This window comes from Rhinopithecus roxellana, chromosome 6 (genome assembly GCF_007565055.1).
Source record: "Rhinopithecus roxellana isolate Shanxi Qingling chromosome 6, ASM756505v1, whole genome shotgun sequence".
Taxonomy (NCBI): domain Eukaryota; kingdom Metazoa; phylum Chordata; class Mammalia; order Primates; family Cercopithecidae; genus Rhinopithecus; species Rhinopithecus roxellana.
The window spans coordinates 1,757,671-1,777,133 of NC_044554.1; the positions used below are offsets into that span (position 1 = coordinate 1,757,671).

General features: G+C 49.0%; 2 protein-coding genes across 4 annotated transcripts in view; both read right to left on the minus strand.

The window, feature by feature from the left end:
• NIPSNAP2 (nipsnap homolog 2) overlaps positions 1-4,641 on the minus strand; it is a 39,403-nt gene extending 34,762 nt beyond the window's left edge. The window contains exon 1 of the mRNA XM_030932170.1: positions 4,483-4,641. Within this exon, the coding sequence (XP_030788030.1) occupies positions 4,483-4,574 (92 nt within the window). The 5' untranslated portion in view covers positions 4,575-4,641. The remainder of the gene's footprint in view (positions 1-4,482) is intronic.
• Positions 4,642-11,944: 7,303 nt separating this feature from the next.
• Positions 11,945-19,463, minus strand: part of LOC104675895 (28S ribosomal protein S17, mitochondrial) — a 70,204-nt gene continuing 62,685 nt past the window's right edge. The window contains exons 1-3 of one of the 3 annotated variants that reach the window (XM_030932172.1): positions 16,610-16,713; positions 15,518-15,658; positions 11,945-12,371 (exon numbers count right to left, since the gene is read on the minus strand). In XM_030932172.1, coding sequence (XP_030788032.1) covers positions 12,102-12,371; positions 15,518-15,640 — 393 coding nt within the window. In that variant the 5' untranslated portion in view covers positions 15,641-15,658; positions 16,610-16,713 and the 3' untranslated portion in view covers positions 11,945-12,101. Of the gene's footprint in view, positions 12,372-15,517; positions 15,659-16,365; positions 16,587-16,609; positions 16,714-19,463 lie in introns of those variants that run through there. The other 2 variants (XM_010380542.2, XM_030932173.1) reach the window with 2 other exon arrangements.

Genomic DNA, 19,463 nt, shown 5'->3' on the forward strand with positions numbered 1-19,463 from the left:
AGCCCTAGTACCCCTGTCTTCCACACTGCTGCTCCAGAGACCTGTTCCCACACCTTTCATTTCCAGAAACTTCAAACCCAGAGTTTAACCACGACAATGAAGACTTTTCTGCCCTGCATCTAGATTTTAAAAATGAACATTTTACCATTAAAAGTTTTTTTTTCTCTCTGTCTCTCTATATATATTTGCTTTTTAATTTTTTTCTTTTTCTTTTTTTTTTTTCAGACAGGGCATTGTTCTCTCGCATCAACTGGAGTGCAGTGGCGTGATCTTGGCTCACTTCAGCCTCCATCTCGTGGGCTCAAGCAATTCTCTTGCTTCAGCCACCTGTAGAGCTGAGACTACAGCCCTGCACCATCACGCCCAGCTAAATTTTGTAGTTGTAGAAAAGACAGGGTTTCACCATGTTGTCCAAGCTGGTCTTGAGCTTCTGGCCTCATGTGATCCGTCAGTCTTGGCCTCCCACAGTGCTGCGATTACAGGTGTGAACCACCGCACCCGGCCCTATATTTGGTTTTAATTTCTACTGAACCAACTGAAAGTAGAGTTTTAGGCCAGTCGCAGTGGCTCACGCCTGTAATCCCAGCATTTTGGGAGGCCAAGGCGGGCAGATCACGAGGTCAGGAGATCAAGACCATCCTGGCCAACATGGTGAAACCCCATCTCTATTAAAAATACAAAAAAATTAGCTGGTTGTGGTGGCGCACACCTGTAGTCCCAGCTACTCAGGAGGCTGAGACAGGAGAATCGCTTGAACCCGAGGGCAGAGGTTGCAGTGAGCCGAGATCGCCCAGCCTGGATGACAGAGTAAGACTCTGTCTCAGGAAAAAAACAAAAAACAAAAAAGTAGAGTTTGGACATGATGATACTTCTCCCGTAAATCCTTCAGCATGCATCTCCAAAACACAATGACAGAACCACAATGCTATCATCACATCTGAGAAAAACAATTATTCCATCATATCTAATATCCACTCCCTATTAAAATGTCCCCAGTTCTCCCCAAAATGTCTTTCATTGTTCTTTTGGGTAGGGGAATGAGGGCAAACAGGGAGGGATTAGGATCCAGTCAAGGTTTGTGTTACAGAGCTCTTTCTATTAAGAAAATGAAGACAATGATAGAATTCTTTAGACGTGTGGCTGGACACAATGGCTCACACCTATAATCCCAGCACTTTGGGAGGCGAAGTGTGGGAGGACTGCTTGAGGCCAGGAGTTCGAGACTAGCCTGGAGAACAGAGCAAGACCTCCCCACTACAAAAAACTTAGCCAGGTGTGGTGATTCATCCCTCTAATGCCAGCACTTTGGGAGGCTGAGGTGAGAGGATCACTTGAGGTCAGGAGTTTGAGACCAGCCTGGGCAACACGGAGAAACCCCATCTCTACTAAAAATGCAAAAATTATCCAGACATGGTGGTGCACACCTGTAAGTCCCAGCTATTCGGGTGACTGAGGCAGGAGAATTGCTTGAACCTAGGAGGTGGAGGCTGCAGTGAGCCGAGATCGCACCACTGCACTCCAGCCTGGGCAACAGACTGACACTGTCTCAAATAAATAAATAAATAAATAATAGCTGGGCATGGTGGTGTGGGCCTGTAGTCCCTGCTACTTGGGAGGCTGAAGTGGGAAGATCCCTTGAGCCTAGAAGGTCAAGGCTGCAGTGAGCCATGATCATGCCATTAAACTCCAACCTTGGCAAAGGGCAAGACTCTACATCTAAGGAAAAAAAAAATTCTTTAGTCGTCCCCTTCACTAACAGGTCCGAGCCCACATTCTTCGTAGGAATCCAGACGTGTATTGCTGAGGGTTGAGCTAGGGCAGTGGCGACGGAGAGGGTGGATTCAAGACATACTAGAGGCAGAACTGACAGATTTGGTAAATGATAGATGGGGAGGAAAAAGATGGATGGGCTTGGGGAAGAGAGTCTGGTTTCCGGCCTGGGCCACCACATGGAAAATGTTTCATGACTGAAGAAAAAGTATCCAAAAGAAGCAGACTTCGTGGAAGGAAGAGGAGTTAAATCCTGGGTACAGTAGTGTTCTGAGCACCTGTGAGACATTCAATGTCCAGGAAGCGGCTAGGGATTCCAAGTTTGCTGCTAAGCAGCGCTAAGTGAAATATGCTGGCTAATGTATAGGCAGGGATGAGGCTCCCGGTAGGATGCCCCTCTTGCTTGCTGAAACTGATCCGGCAAGGTCACCCACAACACCCCTGTTGGCAAATTCTGTTTTCTTCCATCATTTTACCTAACCTTTTGGCAGCAGATGGCACTCCCTCCCTCCTCCTGGCCACTGTCACATAACAATGACCTAGCCAGTTCCCCCTCCTACATTCAACCTGTATATGTTGCAAGTCCCAGGGCTTGCTTTGCAGCCCTTCACTCGCCACACTCACGCCTCAAGCAATCTCACACATTCTGATGGTTTTTTATTTTATTTTAGAGACGGTCTGGCTCTGTCACCTAGGCTGGAATGCAGTGGCATGATCAGCTCACTGCAACCTCCACCTCCTAGGTTCAAGCTATACTCCCACCTCAGCCTCCCAAGTAGCTGGGACTACAGGCGCGTGCCACCATGCCAGGCTAATTTTTGTATTTTTTGTAGAGATGTGTTTTGTCATGTTGCCAGGGATGGTGTTGAACTCCTGAGCTCAAGCGATCAGTCCAGTTCGGCCTCCCAAAGTGCCGGGATTACAGCCTGAGCCACTGCACCTGACTTCCTATGGTTTAAAAAAAGTTTCATTATACAAATTTTTATTTATGTACTTATTTATTATTAGGGACAGAGTTCCACTATGTTGCCCAGGCTGGTCTCAAACTCCTGGGCTCAAGCAATCCTCCTGCCTCAACCTCCCAAAGTGCTGGGATTACAAGTGTGAGTCACCGCGCCCAGCCTTTATTGTGAAAAATGTAAACCAAATATGAAACAGTATAATGAAATCCATGTGTCTATTAACATTTAGCATTCCTATATACTGACAGCTCCCAAATGTAACCTGTAGCCCAGACACCTCCTTTGAGGAGTCATACAGCCAACTGTCTGCTTGCTTTTCCACTTGAATAGCACACAGCCTTCACAAACTTTACCAGGTCTTAAACTGCTCTGAATTCTTCTTCCCCAGCGCTCCTGAATTACTAGTAAGCTCCCGGATGGTCTTGCATGCCTTATTCACTGACGTCTCTCAACTGTCAACAGTGCCTGGCACATGGCAGGCACTCATATTTTGGCAGAACAAACAACTCTCAGCAAACTCTCAACTCTCAGTGCCAGCGTCCATTCAGCTGGCCACGACCCTTAATTCTGCCCCCTCTCCCACGTCAGACTCATCATTTAAAAAAGATCAGGCTTGGCATGGTGACTCACGACTGTAATCCCAGCACTTTGGGAGGCCGTGACAGGTGGATCACCTGAGGTCATAAGTTCGAGACCAGCCTGACCAACATGGTGAAATCCCGTCTCTACTAAATACACAAAAATTAGCCGGCTGTAGTGGTGCATGCCTGTAATCCTAGCTACTTGGGAGGCCGAGGCAGGAGTATCACTTGAACCCGGCGGAGGTTGCAGAGAGACAAGACCGTGCCATTGCACTCCAGCCTGGGCAACAAGAGCAAAACTCCGTCTCAAAAAAATAAATAAATAAATAAACCATGTTATTGAAAGCTCCCTGGCCCATGGCAAGTTTAACACACAGTTCCTTTGGTAATTTAAACTACCCAAAGCAATGAATATGAGAAAGCAACTCTGGGTAAGTTAGGATAGGCTTTGCTGTTTGAATGTGGAAAACAGCACACGCAAACGTCAAGGTGATGAATTTGGACAACCAAACGTCCAATCCACTGAAGTTAGGAGAAAAAAAAAAGTTTACACAAGAGCCCCACGCCTGAACACTCAGTGCTGGTAACTCTAAGTACTTTTAGATCCACGGCCGGCTTTAAATTTCAAGTCAAAGACCTGAGTGCTTTGACCTCCTCCAAGCGTTGACTTCCTCCACCCTCCGCGTAGGGCTGGCCCGGGACGATGCTTTAAGCTTTTATTTCCTACTCACAGCACCTCAGAGGCCAGGGTCACCAACGTCCTCAGCAGAGGCGGTCACCCAGGCTTGGAGCAGCCTTCGGCGGGGACCCAGCAGGCGGCGTCTGGGGCCTGCGGCCTCAGGCGCGCCTTGTCCCTGTCCCCGGCCCCGGGTTGCGCCGGTCAGGGCCCTGCAGGCCAGGCCAGCGCCGCGGGGAGGACGTGGCCTCCGCGCCGAGCCTCGGGAGCCTTCTCGGGCGAGGGCGGAGCCGCAGCGCGGCCCGTCCCCGCCGTGACCTTGAGCCCGAGGGCGCCCCGACCCGGCCCTAGGTCTGGCCCCACCGTCCCGAGACCGGGCGGCCACCCGCGGTGGGGACAGGGCCAGGGCGGAGACCCGCGCCGGGGAACCCCGCGCCCTCCGCCTCCCGGCGGCCCCTCCCCGACAGCTCCCGGAAAGGGCGGCGCTGCTCACCGGAGCCTGGGCAGGAGGCTGCAGGGGGCCGCCCGCCGTAGGAGGCCACCGGCCCAGGCCGCTCCGCGAGCGCGCAGCACTCGCACCGCCATCTTGCTCGGCGCCTCGGCTCCCACCACCCGGGCGCCGCCGCTGACGCCGCCGCCGCGCGACCCCTCCCCCGGCCGGGCCCCGACGCGGCCACTGCAGTGCGGGGCGCGGCCGCCAGGGGGAGCAGGGCGCCCGGCCGCGGGGGTCGGTTGGTTGTCCCGGCGCCGAGGTCCGGCCACTGCGGGAAAGCGCGAAGCCCAAGCGGTCAGTGCAAGCCGATCACTTCCAGCGAGAGGAGCTCGGTGCTCAGAAGCGCGGGTGCAGAAGGGACAAGGGCATAGCTTCAGTGATCAGGGAAAACTCCACAAGGAAAGAGTAACACTGTGCCTAGGGGAATCCAGGTCCTGGGGCGGGGCAAGGGCAGTGGAATTCCCCCCCACACCACCCCGCCAATATCTTTTAAATTTTGTAGTATATGAATATGTTGTCATTTCAAAAAGCCCCACAACGCTCCAGCGTGAGCAACACAGGGACATCCTGTCACAAAAAAAAAAAAAAAAAGAGAGAGAGAGAGAGAAAGACAGAAGGAAGGGAGGGAAGGAAGGAAGGAAAGGGAAGGAGAAAGCAAAAAGAAAAGAAAGTGTAGCAGGAGGAGCCACAGACAAAGCTCCTTAGACACCAGATTAAAGAAGGAAGAGGTTTTTTATTCGGCCGGGAACCTCGGCAGACTCACGTCTTAAGAGGGGAGCTCCCCGATAAAGAAATACTTGGCCTTTTTAAAGGCTTACAACTTTAAGGGGTCTATATGAAAGGTTCGTGATAAATAGCGCAAGCGTGGAAAACGTGACTGGGGCCTACATGAATCAGCTAACAGAACAAAAAGTTTTACAATGCTTTTTTCATACAGTGTCTGGAATTTACAGATAACACAAGTAGTTTAGGTCAGGGGCTGATGTTATTAGTATTACTTTTTTTTAACTCCTAGGGCTGGGTGGTGGTGTCAAGGTTGTCTGGCTATTTATCTTTTGTTTCTTTCTCTCTTTCCTCCTGTCTTGTGAACTAGGCAAGGTGGGGGGAGGAGGGCAGCAGCAGTAGTAGTGGTCTCCTTCCTTAAAGTGAGGAAAAAATTTAAAAACCACCACACACATACACACACAAAAAAAAAATTAAGGAGAAAGGACTGGGAGGGTTCTCTTTAGGTCTTGGGACAGCATCATTCCCATTCATTTCAGCACCGGTGGGCACTGGCCATGGGAGTCCTTGGTACCTACCCTCAAGGCTGTCCGGGTCTAGTGGTGACAGAATGACAATGATGATTGGACCGAGTGTGTTGTAAGTATCAAGATGGACAGGTTCATGAGACGTGAAAGAGGCACGAAAAGAGAGCATGTAACTGGGGGTGGCTGTGAATTAGAGGATAGACGGGGAAAAGTTCCCCAAGGAGCTGGCAGGACATATCAGTCCCAGGGAAAGAAGGGAGGGCATTCCTGGCTGAGGAAATAACTTAAACAAACCTGTGGATCTGGGTGGCTGACACTGTAGAGGGAAAAATGTATCCTCCAGGAAGACAAAAAAAAAAAAAAAAAAGCTACAAATGTAGCCGGGCCCGGTGGCTCATGTCTGTAATCCCAGCACCTTGGGTGCTTGGGTCGAGGAGGCAGGCGGATCACCTGAGGTCAGGAGTTTGAGACCAGCCTGGCCAACACGGTGAAATCCCATCTCTACAAAAGTACAAAAATTAGGCATGATGTTGGGTGCCTGTAATCCCAGCTACTCAGGAGGCTGAAGTGGGAGAATCGCTTGAACCTGGGAGGTGGAGGGTGCAGTGAGCCGAGATGGCGCCACTGCACTCCATCCTGGGCCACAGAGTGAGACTCCATCTCAAAAAAGAAAAAGATAAAGAAAAAAGCCACAAATATAACCATGAATACTGCAACCAAGGCGAGGGCAGGAGGAAGGGGGCTGGACCCTGGGGGTGGGGGAGAACCCAGGAGGAATAGGGGCTCTGGCCACCAAAGGGAGCCATTTCCAGGCCCGTGCGGGGCTGCAGAGGCAGAGAGGAAAGTGCCCTCAGGACTGGGTTGTTTGGAGGTCATAAGGTGGGTAGGAACTGGGAGGTTCCCTGAAGCTGGTAATCTTGGTGGCCAAGGGAGCATCAGGGTTCAAGGGGTGCAGTTTTCTGACTGGGGTAGAATTTGAACATGTCAATATGGTCAGGAGCCACCAGGGAGGACAGAGGTGGACCCTGTGGATGTAGGAGGGCTTTGTCCCAGAGCAGGGAGAGGCACCTGTCCCTTGGAGGCCAGTGGGATGGAGGCCAAGGAACACAGGGATAGGAGGCCAGAGGCTGTGTGGCTGAGGACCTCCTGGCCTCAACTAGTGTATGCTTAGTAGAACGGTGGAGAACTCTGTAAGAAGTACTTTTTTTTTTTTTTTTTTGAGACGGAGTCTCGCTCTGTCGCCCGGGCTGGAGTGCAGTGGCCGGATCTCAGCTCACTGCAAGCTCCGCCTCCCGGGTTTACGCCATTCTCCTGCCTCAGCTTCCCGAGTAGCTGGGACTACAGGCGCCCGCCACCTCGCCCGGCTAGTTTTTTGCATTTTTTAGTAGAGACGGGGTTTCACCGTGTTAGCCAGGATGGTCTCGATCTCCTGACCTCGGATCCGCCCGTCTCGGCCTCCCAAAGTGCTGGGATTACAGGCTTGAGCCACCGCGCCCGGCGTAAGGAGTACTTTTTAAGTGGTCCATTTTCAAAAAACAGGCGGGCAAGTCTGGGCAGCTGCCTTTCGGATGTGATGAGCCGCACGGTACAGACATCTGGGAAGAGTAATAAAACTCACAGAAGTCAGAGGGGAGGGAGAAAAGTGGCGGGGGTGGCTAATCCATAAAAGGAAAGAAAGCTTCGCCACTGGGAAATCGAAACTTCAAGTAGGGAAGGGGACAAGATATAACCTAATAAGGGGATAATGAAACTTAGGTGATGTCCAGGAAGACTGCAACCCCATGTTACTCAGCCTGTGAGGAACCGGGGGAGGGACCTGTGCTCTAGGGGATAAATTGCTTGTTGAAACTGCACTGGGTGGGCCTGCCCATCACACATCCAATCTGGCAAGACCCTTAATAAAAAGTCTCACTTTTGTCCAGGTGCGGCGGCTCTTGCCCATAATCCCAGCATTTTGGGGGACCGAGGCGGGTGCATCACCTGGGGCCAGAAATTCAAGACCAGCCTGGCCAACATGGTGAAACCCCATCTCTACTAAAAATACAAAAATCAGCCGGGCGTGGTGGCGCATGCCTATAATCCTAGCTACTCGGGAGGCTGAGGCGGGAGAATCACTTGAACCTGGGAGGCGGAGGTTGCAGTGAGCTGAGATCGCACCGTTGCACTCCATCCAGCCTCAGTGACAGATCAAGACTAAGTCTCAAAAAAAAAAGGCTCAGCCAGGCACGGTGGCTCACGCCTGTAATCCCAGCACTTTGGGAGGCCGAGGCGGGTAGATCACCTGAGGTCGGAAGTTCAAGACAAGCCTGACCAACGTGGAGAAACCCTGTCTCTACTAAAAATACAAAATTAGCCAGGCGTGATAAGCGCATGCCTGTAGTCCCAGCTACTTGGGAGGCTGAGGCAGGGCAATTGCTTGAACCCCGGAGGCAGAAGTTGTGGTAAGCTGAGATCGTGCCATTGCACTCCTGCCTGGGCAACAAGAAGGAAACTCTGTCTCAAAAAAAAAAAAAGTCTCACTTTCACTGTTCTTCATGCCTCTAAGTCCATTCTTTGGGTTTGGATGGGTGAGTGTGTTTCTCACACTCCAAGGAGAGGCAGAAGTGAGCTCTCTCCAGGGTATCAAGGACTTGGCCCAGCCCTACAGAGCAGGAGGCCAGGCCTCTTTAAGGGTGGATGAGCTCCTGTGACTGTCACACATGCCCCCATTTTCTCAGCTCTGTTTCGTGAGACACCTGCTTTTAAATTTATTCTGAAATATAGTGTAGCTAGACACTTCTTTGCTGACCTTGCTTTTGCGTTTAGTATTAGGCTGCTTAGGCTGCATTGCTTTTCTCCACTATCATTTTGCTGTGGAGTTCCATTCATTCAGGACTTTTCACTGGGGAAAAGGAGGGTACTCCAATTTCACAGCTGTGTGGCTTCAGATATTTGAAGCCATAGAATAAACATAGCAAGTCTTCCTGGAGCATAAGTTTTATACAAAGACTCTCAGGAAAAAGTATATGTTAAAATATAAACAAGTATCCTTTATATGTTAACACTTCAATGGTACTTAAGTATCATTTCTATTTTAATACTTCAATGACACTTAGGTATCACTTATATTTTAATGCTTCAATGGTACTATTTTAATACTTCAATGGTGCTTATACATCATTTATATTTTATTTTATTTTAATTTTTATTTTTTTGAGACCGAGTCTCGCTCTGTCACCCAGGCTAGAGTGCAGTGGTGCGATCTCGGCTGACTGCAACTTCTGCCTCCCAGGTTCAAGCGATTTTCCTGCCTCAGTCTCCTGAGTAGCCGGGATTACATGCGTGTACCACCATGCCCGGCTAACTTTTGTATTTTTAGTAGAAACGGGGTTTCACCATGTTGGTTAAGCTGGTCTCCGACTCCTGACCTTATGATCCGCCCGCCTCGGCCTCCCAAAGTGCTGAGATTACAGGCGTGAGCCACCACACCCGGCCTTTTTTTTTTTTTTTGCCCAGGCTGGAGTGCAATGCTCACTGCAACCTCCACCTCCCAGGTTCAAGTGATTCTCCTGCCTCAGCCTCCAGAGTAGCTGGGATTACAGGCGCCCACCACCATGCCTAGCTAATTTTTGTATTTTTAGTCGAGACGGGATTTCACCATGTTGATCAGGCTGGTCTCGAACTCCTGACCTTATGGCCTGCTCGCCTCGGCCTCCCAAAGTGCTGGGACTACAGGCATGAGCCACCGTGCCCAGCCAAACTCATTCTTTTTTGTGGGAGATACCTGATACTTTCCCTGTACCCTTCCGGGCTAAGCAGTCCCACAGCCCCACCTGCTGGAGATCTGGACAGTCTAAGATGCTTCCCTTTCACTCACCTACCCTGGCACCATTTCTACCTTGGAACCTGTTATTCAGTCCCTCACTGCTGTTATTCAGTCCTTCCCTGCACAACTCAGTTTGGGTCTTAGGACCAGTCTTTGAACTGCAGCCTCCCCATCTCTAACATGTCCCCTTCCAGTCCGTTCTCTACAATCATGCACTTTTATTAAAATGCAAATGCAATTTTATCATTCTTTAAAACGTTCAACCACTATTACTTACAGTTACTTTCACCTATTTCTGAGTTCCACCACTGCTGAAAATGTCGTAGCAATTATCTGCTTCCAGAAGCCCTGGTTATACTTTCATTCACTTTGTGGATTTTACATTCCCTTTCCTCTGCCTCAAATGCCCTTTCCACCCCATCATCTCTGTCCTGCAGACTCTTGCTTCAACGCTTACTTCTAGCACCAACTCATCTCTCCTGGGAAGTGACCTTCAATTCACCCTCACCCATATCCTGTTTGCCATGGAGGCACCTGTGCATACTTCCCCAACTAGATTGATCCCTGAGGCGGGGAAGGCCTGTGATTATCCTGGAAACCCTGTGCTGACACAATACATGTATCAAGACTGGGCACGGTGGCTCACGCCTGTAATCTCAGCACTTTGGCAGGTTGAGGCAGACGATCACCTGAGGTCAGGAGTTTATCACGCCTGTAATCCCAGCACTTTGGCAGGCTGAGGCGGACAGATCACTTGAGGTCAGGAGTTTAAGACCAGCCTGTCCAACATGCTGAAACCCCATCTCTACTAAAAATACAAAATGAGCTGGGCATGGTGGCAGGTGGCTGTAATCCCAGCTACTTGGGAGGCTGAGGCAGGAGAAGCGCTTGAACCCAGGAGGCAAAGGCAGGAGAAGCGCTTGAACCCAGGAGGCAGAGGTTGCAGTGAGCCGAGATCATGCCATTGTGCTCCAGCCTGGGCAACAGCGAAGATTCCATCTCAAAACAAACAAACATGTATCAGCTAAGATTTAAATATTCCCCTTTTGGCTGGTCGCAGCAGCTCATGCCTGTAATCCCAACACTTTGGGAGGCTGAGTTGGGCAGATCACCTGAGGTCAAGAGTTCGAGACCAGCCTGGCCAATATGGTGAAACCTCGTTTCTACTAAAAATACAAAAAAAATTAGCTGGGCGTGGTGGTGCACTCCTGTAGTCCCAGCTACTTGAGAAGGCTGAGGCAGAATTGCTTGAACCCAGGAGGTGGAGGTTGCAGTGAGCCAAGATTGTGCCACTGTACTCCAGCCTGGGCAAATGTAAGTTATCGCGGTGCATTAATGAATAGCAACAAAACTCACTCTCCATCTCAAATGCATGTGGGAGAAGTCCTACAACTTAATCTGTCAGATTTTAAGAATTTATACCTATTTAATCTAGCGTAGGATATAAGAAAAGTGACACAGAATTGTAAAATTTTATTTTCCACACATCAACATTCTTACTAACACAGCTTGATTGAAAGAATTCTGACCATAAGCATGTTATTTCTCTTTGGAACTGGTGAAATCAGAAAAATAAAATATTTATTTTGCCTACATAGGATCAACAATAATCACTTAATGTGGTCTCATCTGTTTGTATCAAGAGGCTTTCTTCTGGCCGGGTGCAGTGGCTCATGCCTGTAGTCCCAGAACTTTGAGGCCCAAGGCAGGTGGATCACCTGAGGTTGGGAATTCAAGACCCGCCTGATCAACATGGAGAAACTCCGTCTCTACCAAAAATACAAAATTAGCCAGGCATGGTGGCACATGCCTGTAATCCCAGAATTACTTGAACCTGGGAGGCGGAGATTGTGGTGGGCCAAGATCATGCCACTGCACTCCAGCCTGGACAACAACAGCGAAACTCCATCTCAAACAAACAAACAAACTTTCTTCCTTCCTTCCTTCAAAATAAAGGTTCTAAGATAAATTCAAAATTCCTTTGAATGAAAATAAGGAAACCGGCTGGGCACACTGGCTCAGGCCTGTAATCTCAGCACTTTTGTAGGCCAAGATGGGCAGATCGCTCCCAGGGTTCCGAGACCAGCCTGGGCAACACAGGGAGACCTTGTCTCTACAAAATTTACAAAAAATCAGCCAGGTGTAATGGCATGCTCCTGTGTTCCCAGCTACTCAGAAGGCTGGGGTAGAAAGATGCTAGAGCCAGGGAGGTCGAGGCTGCAGTGAGCCAAGATCATACCACTGTACTCCAGACCGGGCAACAAAGCGAGACCCTGTCTCAAAAAACAAAAACAAAACCTTCTATAACAGTGAGCTCACAAAATGCAACAGACTGCTAGGCACACTTAGTGTAATGTGGAAGTATGTTCACTGAAATGAAAATCTGAAACATGACCATAAACTTTTATGAAAAACCATAATATGCCCTTTACTTCATTTGCTTTTAGCTATTTCACGAACACCACAGAGAAAATGGACAGTTTGTGATGAAACTTAGAAAAATTTCTTTTTCCATAACATAAACATGTCAATTTTTCCCTTTAGCTCCTTCTTCCACTCCCCCTTCACTGTGCTGAAGAGATATTGAGTTCTTCCAGATTTTTGCTTAGCTGGGTGGTTTCCGAACTCAACGGACTCTCCAGGTAGGTAGTTCCTGCACAGGGCTTTCCTGTCACTGGATCTATGACTTTTCCAACTTTGAAAACGATCTCGGCCAGTTCATGTTTCACATGCTTTGCTCGTGGAACAGGTAAAGCTCTGAGAAGCACAATATCCCCAACAGTGCACTGCTGAAGGGCATCATGAGCAAAGTAGGTTTTCCGCTTATTAAAATACTGTTGAGAGAGGGAGAGAAGCAAATCAGTAGTTCCCATCTGTGACCTGGTAATGTAATATGTAATATGAAAAAGTAATGCACGGAAAACAAGCCAGGACTTAGGAAAAGATAAGATACTTAAGGAGTCTTCCAGTGTAAAAATTAGAGCCTGAGTGATACAGTGACACCCCTTCTCTACCAAAAAAAAAAAAAAAAAAACTGCCAGGCATGGTGACATGCCTCTAGCACCGGCCTCCTAGGAGGCTGACAGGAGGACCGCTTGAGCCCAGGAGTTTGAGGATGCAGTGAGCTAGAATCATGCCACTGTACTCCAGCCTGGGTGACAGTTATCCTGTGTCAAAAACAAACCCCACAAAATTAGCTGCTTAATTTTTGGAAAACATTTGGAAAATGTTATGCTTAATGCTTAATTTTGGAAAACATTGACATTTCCAGAGTTGATCTTCTCACTAAGCACTCCAGGTCATTCCCTTCAGTACCCTTGCTCTATCAGTTACCATCTCTTCCTATATTGTTTATATTCTTCCTTCCCACTGGAGCCTTCCCTCTAGCCTATAAGCATGCTACCCTCACCACTAGCTGTGAGTCACTTAACCACTCCAAGCTCAGTGTTTTCCACGATAAAATGAGGCTATAATACCTGTACCTCTAAAGTTATCAAGACAATTCAACGTTATAATATACATCAAGCACTTAGCTCTATGCTTAGCTCAAAGTATTGCAAATAAACTACAAATGGTAACTAGAATCACCTATTATATTGATTGACTGATTCATTGACAGAGTTTTGCTCTTGTTGCCCAGGCTGGAGTGCAATGGCACGATCTCGGCTCACTGCAACCTCCGCCTCCCAGGTTCATGAGATTCTCCTGCCTCAGCCTCCCAAGTAGCTAGAATTACAGGTGCCTGCCACCATGCCCAGCTAATTTTTTGGGTTTTTTTTTTTTTAGTAGAGATGGGGTTTCACCATGTTGGCCAGGCTGGTCCCTAACTCCTGACCTCAGGTGATCCACCTGCCTCGGCCTCCTGAAGTGCTGGGATTACAGGCATGAGCCACTGCGCCCCCTATTCTTTATAACAACCCTGCTGCAGCAGGTATTCCCATTTTACATACGAGGAAAACAAGTTCAGGGAGGTTAAGCAATGTGTGTAGCTGGTAAACAAGAGTCAGTATTCAAACTAAGGTCTCCCAAAGGTCAAGGATCACGCAGTCATTCTTCAGCTTACTCCTGTGTTTCTAATCCCTGATAATGAACAGCATTTCTACCCACCTGTGTGCCGAACTTTGGATGTGAAACCATCTCGGCACCTATTCGCCCCCTGGCACAGCAAACAAATCAATGACTCTGTCCTTTCTTCCTGAAATATTTTTTCCACTCCATCCCCACTACATCAACTTTAGTTCAGGTCCTTATTTCCATCCTAGACTTTTGCAGCAGCCTCTTTGCCCATTCCCTTTCCTCCAGTCTTCATCCCTACCCGTGTTTCCAAGTCTGTCTTTCTTTGGGTTCAAGCAGGGATCCCCAACCCCCAGGACAGCAGACTGATACCATTCAGTGGCCTGTGAGGAACAGGGCCGCACAGCAGGAGGTGAGCGGCATTGAGCCAGCATGAGTATTACCACCTGCGCTCCGCCTCCTGTCAGATCAGCAGCAGCATTACATTCCCATAGGAGCACAAACCCTATTGTGAACTGTGCATGGGAGGGGTCTAGGTTGTGCACGCCTTATGAGAATCTAACTAACTCCTGATGATCTGAAGTGGAACAGTTTCATCCTCCCCTCACCCTGCCTCTGTGGAAAAACTGTCTTCCATGAAACTGGTCCCTGGTGCCAAAAAGGTTGAGGACTGCTGGCTTAAAGGATGAAATCTAGCTACTCAGGAAGCTGATGCATAAGAATTGGTTGAACCAGGAAGTTGCAGTGAGCTGAGATGGCACCACTGAACTCCAGCCTGGGTGACAGAGCAAGACCCCGTCTCAAGAAAAAAATAAGGATAAAATCTAAAACACAAAAGACCCTTCATAGTCTAGCCCAACTGTCATTGTCATTCATTTAAGAATGCCTACTAAATGCCAAGCTCTAGGCTCAATGTTGCCAAACCACTATGTTCCCGTATAATGTCATGCCCTATCATGGCTAAATGAACTTCCACAAACCAATCATAGCTGAAATGACTTCCCCCCACCCAGTCCTTTGGATGAAATATTTTTTTTTTTTTTTTTTTTTTGAGATGGAGTTTCACTCTTGTCACCCAGGCTGGAGTGCAATAGCATGATCTCAGCTCACTGCAACCTCTGCCTCCCAAGTTCAAGTGATTCTCCTGCCTCGGCCTCCTGAGTAGCTGGGATTACAGGCACCTGGTACCACGTCAGTCTACTTTTTATATTTTTAGCAGAGACAGGGTTTTGCCATGTTGGACAGGCTGCCAGGCTGGTCCTGAACTCCTGACCTCAGGTGATCTGCCTGCCTTAGCCTCCCAAAGTGCTGGGATTACAAGTGTGAGCCACTGCCCGGCTGGATAAAATCCTTTTTGAGATTCAGCTAAAATGTCCCTTAATCAAGGTTGCTTTCCTACAGCACTCATAGAAGAACGAGATGCTCTGTTCTCTGCTCCCACAGTACTGTTTTTTTTTTTTTTTAAGGCGGAGTTTCGCTCTTGTCCAGGATGGAGTGCAATGGTACAATCATGGCTCACTGAAACCTCGGCCTCCTGGGTTCAAGCGATTCTCCTGCCTAAGCCTCCAGAGTAGCTGGGATTACAGGTGTGCTCCACCATGCCCAGCTAATTTTTGTATTTTTAGTAGAGATGGGGTTTCACCATGTTGGCCAGGCTGGTCTCGAACTCGTGATCTCAGGTGATCCACCTGCGTCAGCCTCCCAAAGTGCTGGGATTACAGGTGTGAGTCACCTCATCCGGCCAGTACTTTGCATACAGAATGACTACAACAGTTAGAGTGGATTGACATTAACTCTGTTTTCTTGGAATGTGTGAACCATGTTATACCCACAGACCAGCAGAATGCCTAGCTCAAAGCAGATGAGAGACAAGACATCTTTAGTGAGAGAGAAATGTTTTTTTGCTCAGGACCAAGGACATATTGGTGATTTACCAAAGCCACCCGGAAACAAGAATGTTTCTCACCTTTAATAAATAGGGATCCAGAACAAGCCTGGTCACTCTCACTTTGGCAGTCTTTTGCATTTTTGTCCCAATTACCTTCCCCACAATCCATTTGGCATGGACGGATGAACGAGCTACAGACATTACTGTGGCTTTGGTCACCTGAAAAGCAAATTCCAAAGTCTCATATTCTGGTGGTTATGATGCCAAATGAATTTTTTCACAAGAACTGTCGAAGTTAGTCCAGAAACAGTTTTTTTCTTTTTGGTTCCCCCCTCCACCCAGAAACAGCTTTTTTCTTAGCGTTCTTGAATCACCATTTTATTATTTATTTTTATTGAGATAGAGTTTCGTTCTTTCGCCCAGGATGGAGTGAAGTGGCCCGATCTCGCCTCACTGCAACCTCCGCCTTCCGAGTTCAAGGGATTCTCCTCCGTCAGCCTCCCGAGTAGCCGGGACTACAGGCCTGCGCCACCACGCCCCGCTAATTTTTGTATTTTTAGTAAAGACCGGGTTTCGCCATGTTGGCCAGACTGGTCTCGAACTCCTGACCTCAGGTGATCCGCCCGCCTCAGCCTCCCAAAGTGCTGGGATTAAGAGGCGTGAGCCACCGCGCCGGCTTGAATCACCATTTTAGAGATGCTTACATGTTCCCCACTACCCAACCTCTCGTCTTTATAGCGCTTACAAAGCGGTAACTTCGCGAAGCCTCACGTTCACCTTTTGCAAAATGGGCGGGCCTATTTCGCAGGAGTGCTTTGAGAATTTTGACCCACAGAACGCTCAATACCACGGATAAACGCTGGCCGTTACTGGTCCCTTATCTCTCTCCACCCCGCTGGGCCTCCTCTCCCGACAGGCTCACTGACCGGGTAGCACTCGGAGGAGCCGCCGCGGTATCCCTCTCCCCGCCCCAGCGATGGATGACTTGGGCTGCTTTTGGGATCAGTTCATAATGAGTCCATTCCACCGGGCTTCGGAAAGGTTGGGGTGATTCATCCCTTCGCCCCAGACAACCCGGAGGTCAGACGACGCCATTCCCTCGCAGGGCTCTCACGCGAGGGTCCCCAGCAACTCCTCCCCCAGCAGCAACACCCCGGATCCCCAGCTCACCTCAGCCACTACTATGCAGCCACCTGCCCTGGATAGCGCCGGTCGCAGCGGGATGGCGTCACGCCGTGCGCATTGGCTCCGCCCCACACCGCCCCTCTCATAGGCCGGGCGTCTCCTTAGCCGCGGACGGAGTTAAAGGCAGGACCCGCCCCTCCGGAACTCTCCCTTAAAGGGACCCGGGGCGGTAGCCGTGCGGGGCTCGCTGACCTCTCCTTTTCTAACGCGCCTATCGAGCGGACAGTGGAGCAGGAGGTTTCGGACTTTTCTTTTTCATTCTTTTGTTTTCTCTTTCTTTCTTTCTTTTCTTTCTTTTTCTCTTTCTTTTTTTTATTTTTGAGACGGAGTCTCGCTCTGTCGCCCAGGTCGGTGTGCAGTGGGGCCATCTCTGCTTACTGCACCCTCCGCCTCCCGGGTTCAAGCGATTCGCCTGCTTCAGCCTCCCAAGTAGCTGGGATTACAGATTACAGGCACGCGCCACCACGCCCAGCTAATTTTTGTATTTTTAGTAGGGACGGGGTTCCGCCTTGTTGGCCAGGCTGGTCTCGAACTCCTGAGCTCAGGTGATCCGCCCGACTCTCCCCGCAAAGTGCTGGGATTACAGGCTGAGCCACCACGCCTGGCCTCATTTTTTTTCTTCGTTGTTGTTGTTAAGATAGTGTCTTGCCCGGTTGCACAGGCTGGAGTGCAGTGGCGGTGTGATCGTGGCTTACTGCAACTTGACCTCCTGGACTCAAGCGATCCTTCTACCTCAGCCTCCCGAGTATCTGGGACCATAGGCGCGCCACCATGTCTGGCCAGTATTTGCATTTTTTGTAGATAGGATCTCGCTATGTTCTCCAGGATGGTCTGAACTCCCGATTTCAAGTGATCTGCCTGTCTTGGCCTCCCAAAGTGCTGGGATTACAGGTGTGAGCCACCCTGCCCAGCCAGTGCAGATAAATTTCTATCTTACCTTCCTTTCCTGCCTCCTTTCTCCTTTCCGTCCTTTAATTTATTGTCTCTCCTCTCTTCTCTATTGTATTCTGTAATTATTTCATTCTGGAAATCTTTTTTAAAATTTTATTTTATATTATTATTATTATTATTTTGAGTAGCTGGGATTATAGGTGTGGGTCACCATGCCCAGCTAATTTTTGCATTTTTAGTAGAAATGGGATTTTACCATGTTGGCCAGGCGGGTCTCGAACTCCTGGCCTCAAGCAGTCCACCCCACTTCAGACTCCCGAAGTGCTGGGATTACAGGCAGGAGCCACTGTGCCCAGCTGTTTATTTTATTTTCTATGGATGATGTCTTTGAATGAAAAATTTTGTTCCCTTTTTTATTAAAATGTTTAGCTCTACTTTGGGAGGCTGAGGTGAGTGGATTGCTTGAGCTCAGGAGTTCCATACCAACCTGGGCAACATGGTGAAACATACACAAAAATATAAAAATTAGGCCGGGCGCAGTGGCTCACGCCTGTGATCCCAGCACTTTGGGAGGCTGAGGTGGGTGGATCACCTGAGGACAGGAGTTCGAGACCAGCCTGGCCAACATGGCGAGACCCTGTCTCTACTAAAAAAAAATGCAAAAATTAGCCAGGCATGGTGGTGTGCGCCTGTAGTCCCAGCTACTCGGGAGACTGAGGCAGGAGAATCTTTTGAACCAGGACAGAAGGCAGAGGTTGTAGTGAGCCGAGATCGCACCACTGCACTCCAGCCTGGGCGACAGAGTGAGACTCCATTTTAACCACAAAAAAGAAAAAAAAAAATTATCCAGGGTTGGTGGTGGCACATGCCTGTAGTTTCAGCTACTCAGGAGGCTGAGGTAGGAGGATCGCTTGAGCCCAGAAGGTTGAGGCTGCAGTGAGCACCATGCTCATGCCACTGCACTCCAGCCTGGGTAACACAGTGAGACTCTGTCTCAAAAAATAAAAAAATGTTGGGCCAGGTGCAGTGGCTAACACCTGTAATCTCAACATTTTGGGAGGCCGAGGCAGATGGATCGCGAGGTCAGGAGATTGAGAGCATCCTGGCTAACACGGTGAAACCCCGTCTCTACTAAAAATACAAAAAAATTAGCTGGGCGTGGTGGCAGGCGCCTGTAGTCCCAGCTACTCGGGAGGCTGAGGCTGGAGAATGGTGTGAACCCGGGAGGCGGAGCCTGCAGTGAGCCGAGATCGTGCCACTGCACTCCAGCTTGGGCCACAGAGCGAGACTCGTCTCAAAAAAAAAAAAAAAAAAAAAAAAAAAAAAAAAAAAAAAGTTTTGTTTTCACATTTCTCCCTAGCTGAAATGTTAGAATTATGTAATGTAGGTAGGTGTTCACCTAATTATCTGATCCTGAATATAAAAGTACCACACACGGACCTAAGAAATATCCATCTTTATTAGCATACTGGGAGGTTGAGATCTATCTGGAAACATTTTGGTACTCATTGGCAGATATTATTATTGTGTGTGTTTTTTTTTGAGTCTCAGGCTGTCACCCAGGCTGAACTGCAGTGGTGCGATCCTAGCTCACCTCAACCTCCACCTTACGGGTTCAAGCAATTGTCCTGTCTCAGCCTCCCGAGTGGCTGGAGTTACAGGCGCCTGCCACCACATCCGGCTAATTTTTGTATTTTTAGTCGAGATGGAGTTTTACCACATTGACCAGGCTGATATCAAACTCCTGACCTCAGGTGATCTGCCCGCCTTGGCTTCCCAAAGTGTTGGGATTACAGGTGAGAGCCACCGTACCTGGCCTATTATTATTATTATTATTTTTATTTTTTATTTTTTGAGACGGAGTTTTGCTCTTGTTGCCCAGGCTGGAGTGCAATGGCACAATCTCGGTTCACTGCAACCTCTGCCTCCCTGGTTCAAGGGATTCTCC